The following is a 26,148-nucleotide window of genomic DNA, read 5'->3' as shown; positions in this document are numbered from 1 at the left end:
AAAATAGTGCAGAAAAGGTGGTACCAAATGCTTGAGAAATACCAAACTGAATAGGATTCTCTGATGAGCAGCGGAGGATTTTATTTCAATGCCCTTGAAACCATAAGGTTATTTTCAGGTAGAAAGGAGCAGTCTTTCAGCAATGAATAGCTTAAGAGGCCATCATTAAAAATTCATACTCCTGCCACAACTCATCTGGTCTACCGAACGAGGATTGGATTCTGGAAAGAAGTTACTTTAGAATTAACCCAGATACCTACCTCTCAATACACATATATCACAAAATAGCTATAAAAGGTAATGAATAGACATTTATTAAACAATCAAATACATTATTCCTAGTTCAACTTTGGAAATTAAAGAAACATTAACTGTATACCCTAAGCATGAACTGATTTTATACATGAAAACCCTTTAAGGGAGGATATTTAGAAGATTTAGGCAAAATGGTGAGAAAAGATGGAATCATACTCTCCAGTGTACGTGAGGTGAGATGGGAGCAGATATAACCCAAGATGCCCAATAAGAGCAGGTTCAATTTTTCAATTCTTGACCACGTTCGTACCTAATGTGCTTTTGCTTGAGTTCCACCTTTGTTTATTGTTAGCAGGGCCATTTTTAAAATATATGTATACAAATATTGAAAAAATATGGGCACAATTTTAAAGCAGGCCGAGAGGGAGCTTTCTACAAAGGCTTTTTAGATAGTGGGCTAACACATGGCAAGAGCGTCAAAGTGTTTGGTTCTGGAACACAGCTCATTGTTACAGGTAACTATTCTTTAAATTCTGTAGCAAGGTAGGGGAGGGAGGCAAGCAATACAGGCACTGCACACTGCAGTGCTGGTGTTGGCCCAGAATTCTTGGATTTGATCCCTGTTTGGTCACGAATCAGGGTGGGGTCTCTGGAGAGGTCGGTGACTCCATCCAGGTCCTTGGCGTCTGCCTGGTTCCTTCTCTGCCTGACCTAGTACAGAGGACATTGACAAGAGTTAGCCAGTTAGACCAAGTGTGAGTCCCTCAGTGGTGGATACATTAGGTTCATTGGGTCTTGGAAAATTTCAAAGACTCTTAGGTGGTTTTTTCATTTGATTCCAGAAATAACCGATGGAAAAATTGGACAAATATTGTTCAACTTGTCATTTAGTTAGAGAATGATTAGTATCAAGTAGCAAGATATTTAACTTTGCAACCATATTCAAGCATGTCTTAAGGTGGATTTTTTTTTTCTAAATTCAATCCAGTAAATTTATTCCCTCTTCATTTGCCTTAAAGTTGAAATTTTGCCTGGATGAGGGGGGAACATCTCTCAAGTACGTTCCTACCCTATGAGATCCACGGAAATGAAAGTTTAAAAAAATTTTCACAAAGTTGATAAAGCATTGAAAAAAATGAAAGAATTATATATTTTGATCTCTTTAGTGGTTGTGATCATATGAACAAATGAATTTGTAAATTGAAAAGCGACATTCCGGTCTCCCTTTTTCAACTGAGTCTATTCAATGTAAAGTATAGCAATCAAATTAAATAAAGGTGACCCAGATATAACTCATAAGTGTCCTGAAAAATGATTTTTAGTAGTGTGTAGTGCAGGGAAAAATATGGACTTTGATTCTGTCACTTTCTGTATGATGATCCTTTAGCAAATAAAATTTGATTCACTGGTCAGTGCTTTAAAAAATTATGCAAATAATGCATGCCCATTGCGGGAAAAAATTGAAAAATACCAAAATAAAGAAAAATTAAAAATTTTTATAGACACATCACTGTTAACAGTTTTATATATTTCTACTCACTTATTCCATCTGTGCAACAACCATCTCGAGTAGGTGTTGTGAGGATTAAACAAAATGAAAAATGAAAATTACCTACCACAAGTGTTGGGACGTGGTCTATGGTAAAAAGATCAATTCCTCTCCAGAATTTAAATTGTTACTCATTTACTCACTGGAATTCTTTATGAAATCAGGACTGCAGCTCAATGTATTAATTACCGTCTAGTCTTAGGTCGTTTTAGAACAAATGGTCGGTACTTAAAAATTCTCTCAGTTTCTATGACCAATTGTCACCTGTTTCTAAAAGTGGTAAAATGTAATAAGCATTATCTCAAATGTTATTAGCCTGAATATAAGGTGCTCTCTCATCTTGCAGTAGAAATATCTGGAAGTAAAAAAAGTGGTTTTTTTTAAATATTTTTTTTTTTTTGCAACTTGAACATATAAGCTTATAGAGATATAGACAAAAGTCAAATATTCAATTGTAGTATTTAATTTCTTATTTGGATTACACCTGAAAGTTAAAAATTATGTCAATACAAAACCAGTTGAGAAATATTGCTTTTTGCCCGCACATTTCATTAAAAATTTTGTTCAGACCCTAAACAGGCACCTAAAACATCTACCTTAGAGCAACTTACTAAGTCATCTCAGGGTCTGTTTGTTTTGTGATCCCCATACGATGATGCCAGTGGGTAGTTCATTCAAAGAAATAATTACCCACTTATAAAATAAAAGGAAAGCATTTGTAAAATTTATTCTGTTATTCTATACATGTGCAAGGTAAGCACAAACTGTAGAGACTTCAATCCCAAATAATTTTTACCAGGTAATATTAATACTCCCGAACCAGCTTTAACTGAGTTCCTTTCAGGTTGATATCTTGTCCAGGTAGTACTTTTTAATCAGAGCAGAGTATTAGAAGAGTATCTTTTAATATGAATGGTTGCACAGGCACTGATACATAGGCAGCCCCTTGTTTTGTGAGGGATAATTTTGAGAATAAAAGCCTCACCTTATGTTCTGGCACCCTTGGTCTGTTTGAATCCTGCATGTTTTGCTTCTATATCACAGAACTAGGATTAGTAAACATATTTTACCATACCTCATATCATACTGGAGTTAGATCTTACTAATTATGAACCCCTAGGGCAGAAAAAACAAGCAACCTATAATGCACAAACGATTTGACTCTTATTTAAACCGCTTGTTTGCAAAATCTATTTGAGAAGACCTAACAGAGCAAACATATATAGAGGCAGAGCATGAAATAAGAATAGAAGATCAAAAGCACTAAGGGAAGCAGAAGGAAAAAGGCCTCTGATAATCTAGCAAGAAGCACAGGGTAAGATTTTATGCTCAAAGGTAGGAGAGTTATGTGTCAGTCATATCTCAGTAAAAAGAAATGAATAAAAAAAGAAAAAGGAAGGTAGGGGAACATGTAGTAGAATACATACCCTTTGTTAACTGATCAAATGAAGCACACCAAATTTTCAAATATGATATGTTTTCCCACCATAAAATTAGAAAAAGACTTCAATGCAGGAGTCTTGAAGGAGGAAAGTGATGTAAAGCATGGACATTGACTTCAATATCCATTCCATAAAATGGAAGAAATGGTCTTTAAGCCAACCCAGTTTATACTCCCAGTGCATCGATGATACGGCACCATAACATGGTGACCCTCAGCAGATAACGTCAGGCAAGGGCATGATTTGGTCCCATGAGATTAAAATGTCATATTGGACCACACAATCATCACAAATTGCTAATAAAATGATAATGATAATAATAATAATTATAATCTCATTTCTGTAGCATTTTTAATCAAATTGCTCTTCAGATCTTGTTTTATTTCGGTCTCACTTCAGCACTGGTAGGGATGATGAACTGATTTACATTAATATCATTGTTTTCACATAAATAAAGGCTTTAGTTTACCTGATTAGCTCAGACACAGAACTTGTTAAGAGCAAAAAGAACCAGGAACAGAGCCCTGGTCTCTTGAATAGCAGGCTGTTATAGTTCCACTAGGATTTGAAGAAATCAGAGAAGCTAAATTAGTCTAAAGTTTTTGATATGGGTTGAATCACTGTGGAATTAATACATAAAAATTTTCGGCGATGGGACAAAACTTTTGGTCACAGGTAGGTATCAGAGGAATGCAATTTTTTTCAAGTTTTTGGAGGGAGGGAAGAAGAAGTTAGAGTAATAGTTAAGAAACTTTAGAAAAAACAGGGCTGTGATGGTATTTAAATGTAGAAACCTTAGAAGTGGTTTAAAACAAATCTGTATAGTAAAGGACAGCACAGATAACACTGTGCGCATACTGTGACAGGAATTAGCTTTGTGTCCATGTGGACTTACACAAAGTGCTCATACGTATGTAATTATTATGAAAGTGTTTGACCCAAGGCTGAAGTTTGCTATTACAGGTAAGTTTTGTGAGTTGACGTATTACTTTGCTGATGGTGAAAGGGTGTTGTCAAGGAGCCTGGGCTTTGGCATCAGGCTGAGCTGGAGCTCCAGGTCCATCACTTACTGCTTATGTGAACTTGGAGATGATCCTCTGGCCTCAGTTTCCTAATCTGAGATTACAGATAAATGGGATAACAGTATGTATCGAGCAGGGGTTGTGCTGGAATTGAATGAGACAGTGTGAATAAAGTACTTTGCACATTGGCTAACTCATCATAGGTGCTGGATAGGTGTATCTACAACTTATTCCAGGAGAACTGTGTCCAGGATAGAGTTATTTGCAGCCTATAATATTAACAGAACAGATATTCTCCAGTGAATACAGTTGTACTTCTAACTGCTCAAATGAAAAGGTATTTTACTGTCCACTCACACAAAAAGATTGAATTTAGACATACTTTTTTCTCTTTAGCAGAATTTTTCCTCACTTAGCAAGAAAAATGGGATTAAAATGTGTCTGTTTTTCATTTCTGTTGTTGTTCTATGTTTGTAAACATAGATTATGAACACTTTAGGCACATAGAACAAGAAAATAAATCTTAATCCTTTATCTCAATTGCTATTATCTCAACACCAATATTTATTGCCTCTAAAATTTATAGCCAATAAGTTTGAGTTTCATACTCATGTTTATAAGGAAAAAAATTAAATTCATACAGAAAATGATCGATATGTAAAATCAATTAAATGTAGTTAGAAATGTCATAAATTTGAAATTCTCATTTAAATATAAATTAGCTGTAATTAGTTATTTGACTAAAAATGTGACAAGACAAAATAGAACGTGTAAATCAAGATCAACAAAGTACATATACAGTTGGAGAAATTTTTAGTGTCATTATTATAATCAATCAAATACTATTTGCGCTAAAATTGAGATGTATAAAATTAAAATAAGCACACTGTGAACTAACTATATTTACAGTATGAGTAAAAAATCAACATTGTTTGCTTACTGATTTATGATAAAAATCAGGAACTTGGCTACAAAGGCAGAAATTCTCAAGAATATTTTTCCTTTTCTGCTCAATGGAGAAATCCAGTTCTTCTCTTAAGAAATTGCCCATTGAATTATTAAACTAAATCCAAACTAGTCAAAAGACAATATCAGTAAAGCATTAGTGTTTCAGTTGAAGATCAAATTGGAAAGAGTTCTAACATTTATAATTTCAGTTGTTATATTAACAATAAATGTATAATCAAGAACATTCCAGCATTCAAGTGACAGCCTTTGCAAACTGTGATGGTTTTGTACATATCTTGACGTTATGTCTGCAAGAAAACTCGGGAACCATAACTTTTAACATTACACTAATTATATATACTCTTTATTCAGCAGACGTACACACAGAAATATTTGAGCTTGAAAACAGTTCAGCAGCCCAACAGGGTAGACTCAAATTTGGGGGGAGACAATAAAAGTCAAAATATGGTGCCTTTTTAGTCATGCTTCAACTTCAAATGAAATTCCAAAATAAAATGCGTTCTAGATGAACATTTTCTAAAGTGGAACAAAATTCTGCAAGTGCGTTACTTGGTAAGGTAAATATAAAAGCATTTCCAAAAATAATATATTTTAACAGAAATATTGGAAGTATTGCTGTTTTACTTCTAAACTCAAGGCAGTGTTTTGGAGGTGCAACTTTAATATTGCCCTCCTCAAAAATCTGGAGTGGTTCAGATGTGACATTGAGAAGTTGTACAAAATTAGAAATCAACAAGGAGAACTTCTTCACTTCAGAACTGAGCATGGGACCCACATTTGAAGCTCAAAATTCAACTTGATAGATTGTCAGATACAGATGGAGGTAGAGTCCCATGAATACAAGTAACTGTATATTGCTTTTAAAATGATAACCCCCTCCTGACATTTATTTATTTAGGAATTAAGATAAATATGGTGCATTCCAGAATCAGTTAAATGAAGAATGAGGTTCCACAGAGATGCAGGACATGAGAATGTATTAACCAGCCAAAGAGAGCGTGGTAACAAAACACAGGATAGGAAAGGGAAATAGCTTAGAAGTGACTAAAGATTCTTACCTGTCGAGAGACCATCAAAGTTACATGGTCTTCTCCCCCAACCCTACCACCCACTCTCATCCCCCTTAAAACAGACTCCACTATGATAGAACAAAAGAGATTTAAGAAGATAAATTTGTTCTTGAATGTTCCAAGCATTGATATGGGGCAGTTTTAAGTCATATTCCAACTTAGCAAGTGGAGAAGGAACCAAAGCCAAGGTGCGAGCCAGCCTCTGTTTCTGAACAGCTGTGACTTTGGGCAGGTTATATAACCTCTTGAACATCTCTTCCCATTGAAAATAAGAGCAATAATAAGTACCTAGACATCTACTGTGGATGAAAGGCCATGATGAGAACTAATTCAATGGAAGCTTTTCTGCTTTTTACTATAAGCTAGGTTGTTCCAAACCACACAATATTTATGTTTCTCTAATAATTCTTTTCAATTCTATTCCATTATCCCCTACAGATAGAAGCCTTGATGTAGACATGTCTCCCAAGCCCACTATATTTCTTCCTTCGATTGATGAAATAAACCTCCATGAGGCTGGAACACATCTTTGCCTTCTCGAGAAGTTTTTCCCTGATGTCATTAAGGTCTATTGGAAAGAAAAGAATGGCAACAGAGTTCTGGAATCCCAGCAGGGAAATATCATCAAGACTAATGATACATACATGAAATTCAGCTGGCTGACCGTGACTAAAAGGTCAATGGATAATGAACTCGTATGTATCGTCAAACACCAGAATAATAAAAGAGGAGTTGATCAAGAGATTCTTTTCCCTTCAATTGAGAATAATAAAAGAGGAATTGATCAAGAGATTCTTTTCCCTTCAACTGAGAATAATAAAAGTGGAATTGATCAAGAGATTCTTTTCCCTTCAATTAACAAAGGTATGTGATTATAAAGAAACATAACCTCCCATAATTCTTTTTTCAAAGAAAATACCCCACATTGATGATCAAGCATTAATGAAAAACAAATATAAATTGTTAAATGTTGTTACATTTAATGGTAGCATAAATGTCCTGTTATTTCCCCACAAAATTAAAATTGTATTGGCTTTGAAGCATAAAAAAGAAAAAAATTTACTGAAGCTTTTTCAGCTCAGTTTTATCACCTGAAATATAAAGGTCACAATGATGTATTTTAGGGTTGCTGTATAGATTAAATGAAACAACGCATGTCAAAGTACCTATCAATTTAGCACACAATAAATGCACAAAGAGAGATTCCATTTTTGATGACCTTACTTGATCAGGAAATAAGAACAATCACACATCTTTCAAGAAGGTTCCACTCAGCAAGCAGAGTTCCTCTCACTTCACTCTTACTTTACTCAAAGTATAACCCAGAAATAATGAGTTATTAAATGACAAAATCGTGTTCGTATGAGGAAGCCAGATCATGGCTCAACAAAATGTAGAATAATTCCTGCTGCATGTTTATTATGGTCTTAGGTTTCTGAGGTTTGTGTTTTACCTACCACTTAAGCTAAAATTTTGTAATTGAAGATTGGGTGAGCCTAAAGTGTACAGACTTACTCCCATTTTACATAATGAATGTATTTCTTGCCATTGGTAAACGCCTCTCAAGAAACTTTTCTTGCAGCCCTAGCACGCGCCGGGCCTGGAGGGATGTGTGGATGAACACTCTCGGGTGAATTACTGTCCCAGGAGGATGCAGTACAGTAAAGAGAATATACACTTTTCCTAATCACTCAGGGTCTCTCATGATTCAGGCATGATGTCCCAAAGGAGACCCTTTGATGCAGATGTTGTGCACATCCGCACAGTGTGGGCAGAGGGCTGGCTGTACCTTGGCCCTGGCAGTGGTCCTTTAACTCACTGGACTCGGGACTTAATGACCTGAGGGTTCACCTAACAGACCAAAGGACCCAGAGTGCCCATCAGAAGAAACCATTTTGTTATCACTTCTTTTCTCTGTGGTTAGGAAAACTTTTTAAGCAGTGGCAACCAAGCATAAAACAAAACTGTGCAGAGATTTTGGTGTGTAGCAGTCTGAATTTCTGAAGCAAGTCTTTATCTTCTCAGATCGTGAGTTCATCCAATGATCAAATTACATCCGAGCACTTGCCTTGGCTTTGTCCTGGGGCTGCGATGAAGAGCAAATAAAATAACGTCAGTGAAAATGCTTGCTTTCCAAACCATAACACTGATGTATTTATTCATGCATTCATCATATTTATTGATATGCTTTTCTCAAACTAACTAGAGTAAGATTACAAAAACAACCCTAATTTTCTATTTCTACAGCTAAGAAACAGAGGGGAAGCAAATACGCAAAGTGTAAGTTTAACATAACCTTGGGCTTAAAGGTCTTATTAGGTTTTGATTTTGCTAGTGATCAGGGAAAAACAAAATGATAAGTTCCATGGTGATGACGATCATAAAGGAGAGAAGTTCCAGTTCATAATGCGTTTTACTTGGCACTTCATTTCTGAAATAAATGTCTTCCATGGGCTTCTCAGTGCAACATAGCAAATGAGGGCATTTCTGTCAATGTCATTCTACACTAAATTCCTAATGCTGTTTCATAGAAGTTTTTGTTGGTTGTTGTTTTTGTTGTCTTAATGAAAGATAAAAAATAACATGGAAGCACAAATCAGTGAAGTGATCTTGAAGGCTCATAAAAGTAATCTGGTCCAAGTTCTTGATTGAGAAAGAGAACTTAGGATATTCACACAAATTTTATGATGAAAATTTTTTATGCTATTGTTTTTACCTCAATCAATGCATGGTGATAAGTGATTTTTATTTATCTTATAATAAATAAATTCACTGAAAGGAAAAGAAAGAGGTTTTTAAGACATATTAAAGTCAGTTCTTAAGTATATTTTAACATCTAACATGAGTGTACTAACATTTAACTTCTTGGGATTTACCCCAAAGTCTACACAGGTTTACCCTCTACCTGAAAGTAGATTGTTCCTATGAAACCTTTCCTAAGATGAAAGGCATAAAGCGAAGAAGCAATCATCTTAAGACAGATCTTGCTAACAGATGCACAAAGTAAGTGGAGATAAGGCACAGAGGCTCACAGATACAGTTCAGAGCTATGGCAGCTTGATGCTGAAATGCTGAGTGTAGTCCCTTGGCGATGCTGTTCTTGTTGCTGGAGCGCCCGCTGCCTCTATCATGGCTGGCTGCAAAACAAACACTAAATGCTATTTTTGCTTTTAACCTTTTCTGGTAAAAGTGAAAATCCTCTTCAGATTTCTTTCTGTTAGCAAAAATAGGTACTAATGTAGGTCTTTCGTAAAAGCGAAGTGGTGTAGACTTTTGAAAAATAGGGGAAACTTGTACCTTGAAGCCGTTTTTTTAGAGCAAACGAACTAAAGATCTCCCTGAACCATATCATAAACTAGAACCATATCATATGTACAAAAACACACCTAGGAGAAAAAGGATAAACCAAACAACCTCTGTGTCTCTGATTTCCTCCATCCAACAGTCTACTATTTTTTTTAAGAAATTTTGTTTTTGTATGAATGTAGGAGGAAAAGGATAAACCAAACAACCTCAGTGTCTCTGATTTCCTCCATCCAACAGTCTATTATTTTCTTTAAGAAATTTTGTTTTTGTATGAATGTTTGCCTTTTTTTTCATTGTAGATAAATACAACTTTCACCTCAGGTTTTCATATTAACTAGAAATATGATTTGGTCTATCTCTCTATCCTGGAAAGAATTGAACTGAAATGCTGAGCTCCTGTAATAAATATTTCATTTGTTAAGAATAATTAAGATCTCTGGAAAAGAAGATGTTTTCAGTGTCCACCATGGCGGGATTATGTTGTCTCTCTATAGATTAATTTCTCTGTATTTCTATGGATTAATTTTTACAAAGTACTTCCCACCTACTCTATCTCATTTAATCCCCCATGACCATCCTTTGAATGCACTCTGTCATCACTGATATGACTTATCCTCTAATCTTTATTCCTCTTTTGTACCGTGCAATACCCCCAAATACAACTCACTCCAGTGTCACTGGGGAGTTAAAGGAGATAATGCATATGAAGCATTTAAGCAAGTACCTGGCACAGCAATAATCACTCACTAGCTATTAGCCTCATTTATATTGTTATCCTGACGTCCACAAACTCCACAACTGCAGAAAATCACATACATGAGTTGGGGATACTGGGGGTATGTGTGATCTGGAAAGGTTTGACTGCTTTTTTTTTTTTGATGGGAAATTTACCTAAGCCAGACTCCTTCAAACATGAGATTCTGTTGTAGATTCTGGGATTGGATGCATCCATTTTGGGAGCATCCCTTCATGTCAGCAGTGGGCGCTGAAGATGTAGAGCAGCTGCTTTTTCTGACGATTTGTCTTTTGACAGTATTTCCTGATCATTTTGGGGTGTAGGAGATGCGAACACAGAAGGAAACCAAGATGGTCTTGGATATTACCCTCCAGTTGTAATAAAGAAAAACAAAAATGTACCCTTCATGAACGTGAACATCCTCAGATACAGAAAACAGTATATGCACTAGATCTACTGAATTACATTGAACCAGACCATCTATTCCCGGATTGTAGGCATCTTATTTTTAATGATTCTCTCCTCTCTCGGCAGATTCTATCAGTCTGTCTATCCAGAGACACACACAGAGATGCACACTGTCAAATAATGGATATAAACAATTCACTAATACTTGCTCTTATTTCTTGTAGAGGTCACTACACATGCCTGCGTGAAAAAAGGAAGTGGTAAGTTTTTGTCTAGGTTTTCCTTTATGCCATGCTGCAGCACATTTTTTTCCTCTGGATAAATTTAACTTTTGAACTTCCTTGGTTTAAGGTAGAAAAACCAGAATGTCTGGATGCTGCAGAAATAGACTGAGTGATAGTTTAAGTAAATCTATCCTCATTTCCTAGGAGTCACCTTAACACAGTAAATGCTGGTTTTGGTGTGACGTGACTCTAAATTAGGGGGTGCAGTGATAGGTTCTGAATTATTTCAACAGTGGATTTCCGCCACTTGCGTGGCTTGTGTTTCTAATGACTAGGGAAACGCGGTATCAAGTTGTTTGTAGATTTTTTTTTAAAGTTTTAGCCCTTGCTAGTACCTAATACATGAACTGACACTAACTGAGAGCTTCGTATACACAAGGTGTTGTGCTGTGTCTTGCCTACATATCCTGTTTACTGCTTATAATACTCCTAGGAGGTGATACAATATTTTCCCCTCACTTTACAGATGAGGGCAGTGAGCTACAATTAACTAAGTCCCTTGTACAAAGCCACACAGCTCTAGCTGCGGATTCAACCCAACCCATTTGAATCAATGGTTCATGCGCTTACTCAGTTCTCTATCCCTCCTCTAAGGTATAAATATAGAGCAAGAATCCCAAGGTCAAAGCCCTGAGACAGAGTGGGCAGGGGTGTAAAAGCGTGGGCTTCCGCTATCACAGACTGGACTTTAACCCCAGTTCTTTCATTACTAGTTGCATGAATCTGGGTAAATTCCTTACATTTTCTGAGCAACACAGTCATCATCTGCCAATAGGGAACAATTACACCCTACTCAGTTATTGCAGACATAAGGTCACATAGGTGGAATAGGGTATCCATTTAGCTAGCACAGAATCAGTACTAGTTGGTGGCCCTTTCTCCCTACATGAAGGTTCTAAGTGAATTTAGAAGCACTGGCTCTGGCCCTGCTGATCCTTCTTTCGTTCCCCCTATCAGGGGGCCTGGAACTCACCTAACACCTGAGCTGACTGAGGGCAATGAGTTCTGAGCACATCACCTCCTGAGATCCCTTTCCACACCAAGTGCTGGTGATTCTGGAATTCTGACTCTATGAAGATGAAGCGTGGAAAAGGGAAATTTCCCCAGGAACGGACTCAGCCTTGTGGTCCATTCAGTAGCCAAGTCAGGCCCGTCATCACTGTTGTTAATTATTTCTTCACATCATATATGTCTTCGAAAACTTGATAGGAGAGGAAGTGTCATTACCTAATAACATCCTAGCCACCGTGAGAGATGTTAAAGAAAATACAGGTGACTGAGGCAAGAGATCCTAAAGTTTCAGAGAATTTGGATTAAAATGTTTATTCCACTTTGTGCAATGTTCTCTTGACTAAGCCCCCAACCACCCCACTGTGAACACCAGCAGATTTCCCTGATTTGTACCCCTCATACGAATCTCACTGATACTTCTGTGATGCGTTCCCCCATCACTGTGTTTTAGCCTCTCAAAAGAACAAGTGAAACTAACCAAGATGTCTTCTCCTAGATTCCCTGCAGCTGCAGTTCACGAACACCTTTGCCTGCTACACCTACCTCCTTCTCCTCCTCAAGAGCTTGGTCTACTTTTTCATCATCTCCTTCTGTGTGTGTAGAAGAACAGCCGTCTGCGGCCATGGGAAGAGCTCGTGACAGAGGGCACCACAAAGGGGTCACCTTTCCTTCATCATCTCTTGTCTCTAAAAGTGTCTGCTGAGGATCTAGCTGGGCTTCCTTTCTGGGTTTGGGTTATTTCAGTTCACATGTGTATTCTTCTGTGTGCCATTATTGTGTAAGGGCTTTTCAAACCACTGGGCAAGCAGACAGTTTGACTCCATAACAGGGAATTCTACCATTACTCAGGGGCAGGGCCCAGGGCTGGCCCAGGGGAGCCTCTCTCACCACTGTCCCCACAACCTCCTCAGGTCCTCCTGCCCCCGAGTCCTCGTGCCTCCTGAGGGCACACAGCGGGCAGCTCCCTTCTCCTCCCTCAGTGCCTCCACCCAAACCACGGCCCCCACCCTCCCTGCCACCCACCCTGGGGCCACCAGCTTTGCCACTTGAATCCTGTCCTTTGATTTTCATAAGAGACATGAAAAATAAAAAAACAAATCAAAAGTCCACTTTTGTCTGTGTATTTTAATCTCATGAAATCTAACCAAGGTAAGGAACAGCAAGACAACCGAGCTATCAAATCCAGTGCTGGTTGTAATAATGGTCACACCGCATTTCTGAGTCCTTCCCTGAGGTGCTGATCATAGTCCTTTCTTTGGGGCACTGGCTCCAACGGCACCCACCACCAAACAAAGGTGCCCGGGTTCCTTCACTTTCAAAGGTCACCGGATTCAGACTCATTGGTTTGGGACGTTCCTGTGATGACAGTATAACAGCCAGCGTGACCTGCACCGTGTGTGCTCAGATCTGTACTAGTGTCTCACAGGCACTGACTCCTGATCCTCACGTTGACCCCATGAGAACTGCACCGACACCAGAGGGGCACTGGGCGGGGGGTGAAGCACACAGATTCTGACCCCAGAGGGCTTGAGTTTGAACCCTGGGTCTTTTTTTTTTTTTAATAAATAAGAGAGGCTGTTATAAATATAATTAAAGAATAAGAACAAGAGCAAGAGACTATCAAAATGATCGGACAAAATTTTCAACTAAACTCAATTGAAAAATACAGTAAACTGGAAACTTAATTGTTAAACAAGTCATGCACTGTAGAAAAAATTTATAAGCTAGAATCTAAAAATGAATAAATTACATGCACACACAGATAGATAGATCTCACATATAACATGTAGAAAATATATAAATATGTATATCTATATGATTAGATAAAAAGGAGTAAAGAAAGAAAATATCTGACATACTTACAAATGGACTTCTGGAAGAAAAGAACACGAAGAATGGAGGAAAGACAATATTTAAAGAGATAATGGCTAAGTATTTTCCAGAATTGTTGTATGGCATGAATCCTCAGTTTCAGGAAGTCTAATCAATCTCAAATGGGATAAATAAAAAGCAAGATATACTTAGTCAAGTTGCTGTAAAACTGTAGGACCAAAGACAAAAACATGATTTTAAAAGCAGCCAGAGAAAAGAGAGAAATTGCTTACAAATGGCAAAAATCAGATTAAAACCTGACCTCTCAACAGCAGCAATATAAAACAGAAGATAATTAAACAATAGCTTCAACTTCCTGTGAGAGAACTGCTGTCAACTTAAAATTCATTATCCTCTAAGCCTACCTCTCCAGGACAAAGGAAAATATATTAACTTATAGATTAAGGAATTTCTAAGATAAGTATTTAAAAAAAAAAAAAAGAAAGAAAAAGTGATCTCGAATGGAGGCACCTGAGATGCAAGAAATTATAAGCCAAAAATATGGCATGCAATGTTAATCTAAATAAACAATTACTATATAAAGGAAAATAATATCTCAATTATAATCAAGAGAGAAATGATCTGTTCTAAGGCTTTGCTTTTATATTGATTTAACTTTACATTGTATTGAGTTAAATTCCCTTATTGAAGCTCTTTAGGGCAACCACTAAAGAGAAAAAGCAAGAGAGGAGAAAAATAGAATGGGGAAAATTAATAATAAAAAAGGTAAGAAAACAGAGACGAAAGAGAAAACATAAATCACAAAATAACCTCATAGTAATGAATCCAAATAACTCAGTAAGCATTTCAAAAATAATAGATTATATAAAAAACAGAATCCAACAATATATTGCTTGTATATGACACAATCAAAATGTAAAGGCATTTGGGTGGAAAAAGATCTACTAGGCAGGGCTTCCCTGGCGGCGCAGTGGTTGGGAGTCTGCCTGCCGGTGCAGGGGACGTGGGTTCATGCCCCGGTCCGGGAGGATCCCACGTGCCGTGGAGCGGCTGGGCCCGTGGGCCGTGGCCGCTGGGCCTGCGCGTCCGGAGCCTGTGCTCCGCAGCAGGAGAGGCCACAGCGGTGAGGGGCCCACATACCGCAAAAAAAAAAAAAAGATCTACTAGGCAAATACTAAGCAAAATCAGCTGGGCAAGTATTATAACAGAAGAAAAGTAAATAAACGACATAAAAGTTGGAAAGGAAGAACCAAATCTATCACAATTCACTATCCATAGGTCATATGACTGTTTACAAGAAATTCCAAAACAAACAATAGGAAATGATTAGAATTAATAAGAACATAACAAAGATGTTGGATATCAAATTGATATATAGAAGATATTTGCATTTACACATATTTGCAGAAAATAGAAAATGAAATTCAAAAATGTGACATAGTAATTCTTTGTATCTAACTAGCATCTATCTATGTATCTATCTATCACCTCTCTATCTACCTTTCATCTATCTACAAAATCTAGAATTAAGTCTAAATTTAATGTGGAACCTTTTGAAGAAAATTATAAAATTTTAGTGAAAGACATTAAAGAAGAATGAAATAAGTAAAGAAATACCATGTTTTGGGAAGGGCATAGTTAATGTTTTTAAGATGTCAGATCTCTCCAAAATTATCTGCGGATCCTGTACACGTCCAGTGAAAACACAAAACGTATTTTGTGGAATTTTACAAGCTGTTTCTAAACTTTATATGGAAGCGAAAGGGGCCAAAAGTAGCCAAGAGAGTCCTGGAGAATATAAATAAGGTAAGTGTGGGTGGGGTGGTGAATGGCCCTTCAATCTATCAAGATTTATTATAGAACTACATAATTTAGACAGAGTGGTATGGTACAAGGATAAACAGGGGGAAAAAGGTGAAGAGAACAGAGACCAATTCATATAAAGTCCTACACAAAACAGGGATGGCAATGGAGGAAATCAGTGGGGAAAGGATCAATCATTCACTAAATGCTGCTGAGGTAACTGGTTACCCATAAGGAAAACAAAATGAAATCGTATCCTTAACTCACACCATGCACAACTTTCTTGTTTGATGCCTCCTGATGCTTCCGAGGGGCTTTCTCCTGTCACAATACTGGGGCAACAGGACAGGGGCTTTCTCTAGTGATTCATGGTGGAAAAGCCCTAAAGAGAGAAACTTCTAAAAGCTACCAATGGGTAGCAAGCTGATTCAGCTCTTCAGCAATTCAGCAGTAGGTTGTCACATAAAGAGCATATACAAATTTAATTCCCTGCTGATTCTAACTAACATTTTGGAATCCTAGTCACTTCTAAGTACATTTCCTTTACTTTAAGAAAAGGTTAAGTGCTAATGTGGTTGCTGGTTTGCCAAGAGAAATCTGGCAACTCTTACAAGTACAGATGTAGAGTGTAATTAAATTCTTAATGTGGAGCCAGACAATTCATTGCTTTGAAAATAATACTTAACTACAAAGCCATCCTACATTCTTTTACTAATAAGTATTGACTGGAGTTGGAGGAGGAATTTTTTTCTGACCTGGTTGATGAATTCAAGTGACAGAGCCCTGGGTCTTTATTAGTACATTTCTGTATGATCTCAGGCAGCGATCTGAACTCAGTGCTGTCATTTCCTCATGAGTGTAATGAAGTTACAGCGCCGTCTCCTGGAGCCTGAGGATTAGATGAGTTAATAATGTTTGGTCCATGCACATCCTCGACAACATTAGCATCTACTGTCAGTAGCTCTGCTGTAAAAACAGCAGATTCCACACATACACACGCAGACACACCGAGGATCATCTCTAATCTCATTTCCCTGCAGACAGGGTGGGTGTGGATGGATCAGGGACTCGGTTTTAACAATTCCCCAGGAATCCCATTCATCGTCTAAGAGCCCTTGCGGGAGGGTACAGTTATAGCCACAGTTTACAGATTGGAGAGATTAAGTATTCTGCTCCCGGTCACTATTTTGTAAGTAATAGTCAGTTACAGCCAGGGCTCTCTGAACTCAGAGATCATATTTTGTTTCCTAGGATCTTATGGCTTGTCCTTGACTCACTTTCTACTGGGAAAAACAAACACAGAACAAGCCACAGCAAAATGAAACACGCACTGCTTCTTGACTAAAGACATCCTTCGAGGAGTCGGGGAGAATGTTCTAAAGGACTTGTGGGTGCACCTGTCTTCTCCTCACGTACGTACTCTGGAATCACCATAGCTGTTCCCTTTATCGTCCACATCATGGAAATCCTGCCTTACTCTGTGAGTGTGTCTAGATCTGTAACTGCTCTTTTGGGGGGTGTAACGGATTGGACTGATATTCTCAGGCAGAGCAGGACACTGGATGGTGCTCTGAGTATCCTGACACCACAGCTCCTCCCCTAGGCTCAACGGGCCCTGAGATCCTCAGAATCTCCCTGTGGAAGCCTCTTATATGTCCAGGAGCATTTCCGAGGTGGGAGGAAGGCATACATCGTTTTGGTCCAGTCCTTTTCCACTACACCGTGGCTGCAGTGTGGTATTGGGGGAGGAACCCTGGACCAGGGTTCCTCACATCCCATCGTTAGAGCCTCCACTTCCCGGTCTGTTATAACCAGCTGTGTCATTTCTCCTTGACCACGTCACGCTGCCTAAGTTTACCCATCTTTAGAAGAAAGTGTTCAAATTAAGTCACTTCAGATTTCTATGGCAATGTACAAATTCAATGATTAATAACCCAATGAAGTAATACTAGCAAAGGCTTTCTGGTACTGGTCTAAGTGCCTGTTAACTTATCTAACTCTCACAAGACACGTGCAATTATCGCTGTTCTATAGATGGAGAAACTGAGGCAGAGAGGGTTAAGGAGGGTCCCTAGAGTGAAAACAGCTAATAAGAAACAGACCTGGGATTTGAACCCAAGCAGCCTGGCTACTGGAGCTCTGCTCTTACCTTCTACATTAGTTGCTGCTATCATAGAAACAGGTTACATTTACTTTCGGTTAAAACAGGAAAATTTCCTTCCTTGTCCACGTTTCCTCTCCTTGCTCCTAGGCTGTGCGTGCAATTAAAGGGTCAGAGGCCAACCTGCCCCCAAATTTTTCCTGCCGGGAAGACTTTTATACACTGACTTGCCAACCACTGATAGAACCTCTGTGACTAAAGTCCATGACACTTGGTTGGATAAAATATATACCACGACAGCAGGCTGCATCTGCAGGTGTGAAATGGAAAAGTTAGGCAAAGATGGATACAATTCCACATTAGAACGCTCATGTGTCAGTTGTTTTTATAGAACTAGAGTACATCATACACTTCTCAAGTATACAAAAGGGAAACTTCAAGGCAGCAATTCTCAAAGTTTTTCCCATTATGAATTCTCTTTACTGTTTTGGAATTCTTTCCCTCACAGACTTCAGTTTTTGAAGGCTTCCTGTCAATCTAGCAGGCCATGATTAAGTAATACAGGATTTCCCACTTTATTTATTCAAAGTCATATATAATTGTCAATTAGAAATTCTGAGTAAAAAGAGATAACTAGAAATACTACACCAAGCTGGTATAATTCAGCCAAAAAGCTAGAAATTCAACATTTCTGTTAGCCATGAAAACTAGTCTGGGTGAGTGCATGGTCTCTGTAATGGTCTCTTAGGCTGCTTTTTGTATGTTTGCTTTCGTTTGTTTTCTTTGAATAATAGCAAGTACCTACCACTTAGTGAGCATCAGGAATTCTGCTGGGCAGTTTGCTTGCTTCATGTTTGATGCTCTCACTAAAACACAGATCAGGTATGACACTCATTTCACTGATGAGAACACCAGGCCCCAGAGAAACTAAGAAATATACCCCAAGTTAATACGGAGCAGTGCCATAGTTCGCATGGGCCAGGTCTGCATGACTTAAGCCCTACTGCTTTATCCATTATAACAGTTGCTGTCTTCTTGGGAACCCATGGAATGTTAATTATAACTCAAAATAAATGGAAGAGAGGGAGGGAAGGAGGGAGGGGGGGTGAGAGAGGGAGGGAGGGAGGAAAGAAGAATCACTAAGGCCCAGACTTCATAACAGCCCAGGCATCAGACTTTAAAAAGCCCCCTTCAGTAATTCTGATGTGCAGCCGGGTTGAGGCAGCAAGTGCCTGAAACAGTCCCAGTACTGCCAGCTCAGATCTCAGGCAGAAAGGAGTCATCGCAGAGCCCATTACGCAAGTGTACAACGTGCTTCACCTGGAAACTGATCTTACCATCCACGCATCAATTTCCTAAGGAAACAAAATGTATGTACCGAGATTTATGTGCTCAGATGTCCATCAAATGTAGCACCACTTACAGCAGCCCAAAGTAACCCAAATGCCCAATTCTCAACTACAGAAATAAACTAAAGGACATCATATGACAGACTACTATGCATCTTCCAAAAAAATGTACATTATTTAAAGAAATGGAGAATTAGTCAGGAAGCGTTGTTGAAAAACTAATATGCCTAGCAAACTCCAGTAACATTGTTAGATTATACCACCACATGGTTCCAAATCAATCAAAAAACACTCCAGAAATTGCATTAAGAAACCTTGCTTCAACCACTGTATCTACGTCCCTACCTCTTACAGGTCACACTTCTGTTTCCTCTGCACACGTCCAGTTTTTATTTAGCAAATGCAAATGAACATACAAAATAAATAAATAAATGAAACATATATGTATATGCGTGTATACGTCTTCTAATTTCCTGCTTCAGACACAAAGGTAGTAAACAATATACATTCTTCTGCACCTCTCTTCTCACTTATACAACCTAGAGCTCTTTTCATGTCAGTCTCTGGGGACACATGGACAGCTGTGTGATATTTCACTAGTGAATTACAATACTTTACGAAAATCAGTGCCCCCGTGATATGTCATTGGCTGATTTCCACTCTTTTGCTATTGCAAAAGATGCTGAAATTATAATAGTGTTTTATGTCATTTTGACCGTGCATATTGGTCATTTTGACAGCTATGGCCAACTTGCCTATTATGGACACAGCACCATCCTGCATCTGTACCACAATGTAGGTGAATGCTGGGAGAGTGCAGTCAAAGGTCAGGATTCTGCTGATCTGACAGGTGAAAAACAGTATCTCATCTATCTCATTGTGGTTTTGTTTTTCTCTTTCTGTGAGTGAGGATAAGCATCTCTTTATATAAAGTCTATTCGTATTTCCTTTCCTGTGCAATATTTGTTCAGTCCTTTGATCACTTTTTTCTATTGGGTGGCAATAGTAACAAGTATGATGCTCATTTATATGTGTGTCTGTGTATTTCTACAGGCACGCACAAAACACAATGTTCACTGCATGGTAGGTGGGTGAAAAAATAAGTGATTGTATATTTTTCTATTTTCTCTGATCCTTTTAAAGTAAAAATCCTTTTTATGCATTAGAATTAAAACATTGCCTCCTTTAAAATTGGGAAGCTGTTTTTTTGTTTGTTTCTCTGCTTACAATTCACTTCAGCTTCCGTGAAACTAGTTCTTTTGAAAACCAAATAGAGGTTCCCATTTGGAAACAAATCAAGAGCAACCAGATACAAGAAGGATGAAATCTAATTTAGGTAGTCTCCTTGGTTGAGACTATCTAAATTAGATATTTGAGCAGATCTCTTTAGCCCAAGTACCTGGCCCTCCTCTTGGAGTTTGGTAACTATTTCTACGTTGGGAAAGCATAGAAAGGCAAGATGGAAAAATTGCAAATCTCTGAAAGTTTTGTGCAGCTGATTTCACCGCAGGGCCTCCTGTGGTTTCCAACTTCTCAGCAACTTCCTTTCCCAACTCGCCCTGGGCTGCCCTGGCCTGGGAGATGCAGAGACGGGAGGGCGGTGGTGGTGAGGGTGACAGCGTGAGTGGCAGGAGGGCGCTGGTGTGGCTGGTTCTCAGGCTTCTTTTGTTCGTGTGCTCTGTCGAATGTGGTTGATTCGTGGAAAATGCTCAAAGTCAAACCGGCCCCTGCTGGTTGGGACTGTGCAAGGGGTAGATGGGGTGTCACAAGGAAATAAGAACAGTTAAACCACAACCAACTTTGCTCACTTTCAAAGAGTCACAGCTAATGGAAAGAAAACATCGCTCTACACAGGCACGTAATTGCTATCAAACATACTCTAGGCTGTGGTTTAGGGTTCCCCATTATTTCTGTATGCAGTTCCTCCAATTAGCTCCTATGTGAGTTGGGAAACTTACGCCCAGAAGATTCAGATGCTGCTTCTCTGTCCACGCTCAGGACTCTGTTCTGGAGGAAAGAGCAGACAGGACTCCTTGCAGCACTAAGATAATCCCTGACATTCCACCAACCACCCATGCTCTTCCATGATCTGTGATTTACCCAGGCTGGTACTTCTTGGTTTCATTTTCTGTGTAGACAGGGTGACATAAGACTCGATCCCCTAAACCCAGTCGCATGGACAGATGTGATGTGCTTTTTCCCTCACAAGAACAGAGATATGGAGGCCCTGATCTCACCCATGCAATTGAGTGTCACATACTGAGTCACATAAGTCCCCCGAATGGGACAAAATGACTTCAGAGTCATCCCGAGCAAGGCTTAATAGAAGCACTAACATCAGATAAGAGTGTGATGGGTGAATGAGCCAAGGGCTGCTCAGCAACGTGAGCATGGAGAGCAAGTGTCCCACCTCCACCCCACCCAGCAGGGGTCCAAGCCCTGCACTCCATCCGCCCAGTCCCAGAAGGAAGCACGGCTCTATGGCTAAGCTCAATGCTTTAGCTCTCACAGTCTGACCTTACAGCACATTCAAGTCACATCCTTCATTCTTCCTGGTCTCTGCTCTGAGAGCCAACATCTGGGGGGACCTTGCTCATCTAGGAGGACTGGCCACATCCTACTGGTCCAACCCAGTGTGTTGGGGAGAGCTCCTTCTCAGCTTAAAGGCACACAGGTCACATTAGTGGTCATGGTGTAGATGGGGGTCCACTCCCGAGACAGGATGTTCTCGTTGTGATGACACCACTGAATTCTTGAGGCTTTAGTCCAAAGCCAGACCCTGGAGCTCTCCCTCCCCCTTTCTCCATGGATGAAGCTCCCCCCGGTTAGGCCCCGGCCTCCCAGGGAGCCTCCAGCTGCACTTCGGTCCTGTGGCCCATTCTTAGTCCAAGCATGGATGGAGTTGATCTGATCTGCATAAATGGTCAGTTTCCATCCAAACCAACACCATTTCCATCATACACAGTTGAGTATTTCTTGAATGACACAATGGATAATGAAAGAAAACTGATAGACATGCTGCCTTCCCATGAAGCATTGCGTTGAATATTCCTGTTTAACAAAAATAGCTCACAATATAATTGAGCTCATTTTAATTCAAACTAGCTAAACACAAGGGAAAATGATTTCATAGAGTGGGTTCAAAGAAGAGTAATCAGACTATTTTAAATCATACTTCTGAGAGAACGATTCAATTTCTGGGGACTTTTTACGTGTATTCACAATCCCTCATGTTCCCCTTTTGTAATTCCAACACTTTAGGCCAAATACATAATGCAAAACAGGAAAAATAAAACCGATCATTTTGATATGTTGGACTTTATTACCTTTTAAAATTGTACAAATAGTGCATGTGCATGAGTTAAAAAAACACAAGGGAAATGCAGGGAGTTAAAAAAGAAAGACAAAAGAAATCCAAGACATGAAACAAAAAATTCCATTCTGCAAGTCAAAATAAAAAGATATTTTGCATACTAAAAAAGTGTTATTCCAATATATTAAGAAGTCTTTTGATCAGGAACACAGCACAAGACTTTCTGCAACTATTCTTTGACAGATCAGACTCAAGTCTCACTGAATACAGGATGGATCATGACATTATCTTACCAGCCACAGGCAGGTGACTAGATGTGTGTGGAGATGGTACCATGTCTGTGAGGTATTACAATCAATAAATCCTTTATTAGCCGTTCAGTAACGTCAGCAGTGGATGTCACCATTTCAACCTTCAAAAGGGAGACCCCCAGTTTCAGTGCTTTTTTCCCTCTGGTGACGTTCAGTGAAGGTTTTTCACACTTAGAAAAAGAGAGAACACAGAAATATTTGAGATGCAGTGTAAAAAGGCAAAATGCTACATTTTGCTCTATGTATTTACAACAAAGTCTACACACTAAAGATAGGCTGTGTTACAGACACTTGAAAGACCATGCGTGAGGCCACCCAAGAATTCATTTTAAAGCATTTTAGAAAAGGACATCCTTATTCACGTGCTCATACTTTTGTCCTATGTCTGAAGACTGTTGCAGAAAAAGGGGCCGGAGCATGCTGGGTACCACTGATGCAGGGCGGGGCCTCCGTTTGCTGCGACTCTGGCCGCCTCTGGCTGCCTTTTATTTTTTTAAATAAAATTTTAAATTTTATTTCATTATTTTCTTAAGTTGAGATATAATTGACATATAACATTTTATTAGTTTAGGTTATACTACCTAATGATTCTATATTTGTATACATTGTGAAATCATCACAGCAAGTCTATTAACATCCCTCACTATACATAGTTACGGATTATTTTTTTTCTTGCGATGGGAACTTTTAAAATCTACTCTCTTTTCCCTTCTGTGATTAAATAATTAAGCAGGGTTGCTGCTTCTATAATTGCCTGTATGTTTATTTGCTTGTATTTCTGAGGTTGAAATGTTTCCTTTGATGATTTGAAGGGAATGAACAACGTGCCCTGACCTGGAGGTACATCGGGCCCGACTGCTGTGACTGGATCCCATGTGTCATCTCAGAAGCTCCAGAAACGTCCATCCGGTGCGGGACCAGAGGAGATCCTGGTACCACACGGAACGCCTGAGTCCCGGCTCTGCCCCTGCCAGCTGTGCGACCTTGGACCAGTCACTCACCCTCAGTCTCACCCACCTCCGTGTAAGTGGAGACAATGACAGTACCAGCCTCCCAGGACTGCTGCCCTCGCCGCCCTCAGAAGTTAGGGTTTGTAATTAAACAAAGTCTGACACGGAGACATTCTGGCTACATAAACAAAAAGGAACTAAGTCGTCCTTATTTAGAAATTTGGGACTCTGAGGTATTTCTCATCCTTCGCAAATTCATACCTAGAAAAGTTTAAGAGATTTTACATCATAAAATGTGCCTGACAGATTCATGTACTTAGTACATGTATAATGTATAATCACACACATAATCTTTGAATTTTACTTTGAATCTATTCAAAGAAAGGCTCCGTATTTAACCACTTCATTATTACAGTTTCCTTTTCGAAGACTTACTTTGTTAAAAGTCTTACTCATAGTTCTAAAAGTGGTTTTTCACTGTCCTGCTTTTCTTCAGCTTCATTTTCCGATCCTAGATGGTAGGGAAGGGGAAGGAGAAAAAGTACCGCATTCGATTACAGTAACAAATGATTTCTTGAAAATTATAATCTACGAGCATAAAATTTTAAATGAGGGATACATGTGTTTAAGCCACAGGAGATTCAAGTTAACAAAACTGTAAAATAGTTTTACTTTATATCTTGTAGGAGGAAAACCTTTCAAATAGGACCTATCGCAAGCACCCATCTGTCAAAATGGATTTCACGTATGTCCTAAAAATATTCATATGGACCAAGAACTATTATGCACTGCTCCCCTTCTTGTGCTTCTTTGCTGAAAAGCTTACCTGTTTTTCTAGTGCAAGTATCTTTGGGTATTAATAATTTAATCTACGTATTTTGAAAAATAGCTGTATTCAGTAAGTGAGAGAGCAGTGAGGGATTCCAATGTACAGGCAAAGCTGATGTCACCACTGTGCGCTGTTGCCAGCAACCACGATTACAACCATTCTGGGTCAATGTTGCGTGAGCCTTCTATTATTCTTGAATGTGACCCAGTCATTCCACTCTGGGATGATATCCTTAGGATATCTCCCTGAGGAAATAACATTTTTTTTCCACCATTATGAAGACTTTTCCTCTAAAAATGAGAAGAAAAATCTAATGTCTGAGAGTAGAAGAAAAGTTAAGTAATTATTATATTTCCATGAAATATCTTCCATCCACTTAAAAACTGTGTTTATACAGTATATAACAACATGGGAAATGCATACGCTATAAAGTAAAAGCAAATATGTAATGAGAAATATAGTGTATGATCATTTTGATAAAAAATTTAAAAACTTGATATACTTGTACAAATCAGTAAGACTAGAAATAAATGACCAGGTGACTTATGTACATTTCTGGATATTCCAAAATTTCTACAATAAACTTAAAGTGACTTTATAATTTTTAAAACAGGGTATAAATAACACAGACAGTACGGCCAACAATTATGTAAATTACACAAAAGTAGAAGGAAACAAACTGAACTGTCAATACTAATGCGCTGAATAGTTTGAAGGAGCGTCATCTTTCATTTTTGTTCTTTTCACACATTTTTAAAACAATTACGCATTCCTATCATAATCAGGGAAGGGAACTAAAGAGAGTGGTGAGGAGACCAAGGGAACAGGTTAGGACGTTACCTACTCACCTGCAAAAGCAGCCAGCCTCACTGTTGCTTTACTCTTAGCAGATAATACACATCAAAAAGGGCACTTCCACCGGAGGGAAAGTGGGGGGAGAGGGATGAATTGGGAGATTGGGATGGACATCTAAACTACTACTATATATAAAATAGATAACTAATAAGGACCTACTGTATAGCACAGGGAACTCTACTCAATACTCTGTAATGACCTATATGGGAAAAGAATCTAAAAAAGAGTGGATATATGTATATGCATAACTGATTCACTTTGCTGTACACCTGAAACTAACACAACATTGTAAATCAACTATACCCCAATAAAAAGTTTTTTAAAAGGGCACTTTTTTCTTCAAGAACGTCTGCCTGGATTATAGCCAAGAACAAATCTGGTACAGAAGAATGAATGCCTGAGAATCTTAAGAAAAGTTTTGAGTCCCACACCTCAACCTCATAAATGTCATGTCGTTCAGGTTAAGTTTGTGGTAAAACAAATACATAAAGATATAATGGTTGGGAGGCTTCACTTCCCAGCTTATTAAACTGCTGGAAATCTTACAGACACTGGAGCGGTTTAACTGCCATGTCACTTTGAAAGGAGTCTAAGGAAAGTGGTCATACCGAGCCTTCCTGTTTCCGGGCTCACTTTCCACCTGTCAGGGTAACGGCACTCAAGCCACAATTTGCGAGTCCTAAATAAAGCCAAACTTTAAATTAAAACATAATAATGCACATGCTTTCCGTAATTTAAAAGTGAATGCTAGC

At 38.7% G+C, this 26,148-nt stretch overlaps 2 protein-coding genes across 4 annotated transcripts in view; one reads left to right on the top strand and one right to left on the bottom strand.

The window, feature by feature from the left end:
• Positions 1-13,159, top strand: part of TARP (TCR gamma alternate reading frame protein) — a 28,404-nt gene extending 15,245 nt beyond the window's left edge. The window contains exons 4-7 of the mRNA XM_024742254.1: positions 3,878-3,921; positions 6,746-7,171; positions 10,982-11,017; positions 12,549-13,159. Of these exons, the coding sequence (XP_024598022.1) occupies positions 3,878-3,921; positions 6,746-7,171; positions 10,982-11,017; positions 12,549-12,691 (649 nt within the window). The 3' untranslated portion in view covers positions 12,692-13,159. The remainder of the gene's footprint in view (positions 1-3,877; positions 3,922-6,745; positions 7,172-10,981; positions 11,018-12,548) is intronic.
• Positions 13,160-22,439: 9,280 nt separating this feature from the next.
• The window catches only part of STARD3NL (STARD3 N-terminal like), a 49,646-nt gene continuing 45,937 nt past the window's right edge, over positions 22,440-26,148 (bottom strand). The window contains exons 8-10 of one of the 3 annotated variants that reach the window (XR_003002890.1): positions 26,005-26,075; positions 24,148-24,223; positions 22,901-22,932 (exon numbers count right to left, since the gene is read on the bottom strand). Coding sequence is in view for 2 of the 3 variants with exons in the window: in XM_024742246.1 (XP_024598014.1) it covers positions 24,165-24,223 (59 nt within the window). In the remaining variant the exon portion in view is untranslated. Of the gene's footprint in view, positions 22,933-24,147; positions 24,224-26,004; positions 26,076-26,148 lie in introns of all 3 variants that reach the window. The other 2 variants (XM_024742246.1, XM_024742247.1) reach the window with 2 other exon arrangements.

This window comes from Neophocaena asiaeorientalis, unplaced genomic scaffold (assembly GCF_003031525.2).
Source record: "Neophocaena asiaeorientalis asiaeorientalis breed wild unplaced genomic scaffold, Neophocaena_asiaeorientalis_V1.1 scaffold373, whole genome shotgun sequence".
In the NCBI taxonomy this organism is placed as follows: Eukaryota; Metazoa; Chordata; class Mammalia; order Artiodactyla; family Phocoenidae; genus Neophocaena; species Neophocaena asiaeorientalis.
Note: the sequence above shows the minus strand (reverse complement) of the source record. Positions and strands in the feature narration are given on the sequence as shown.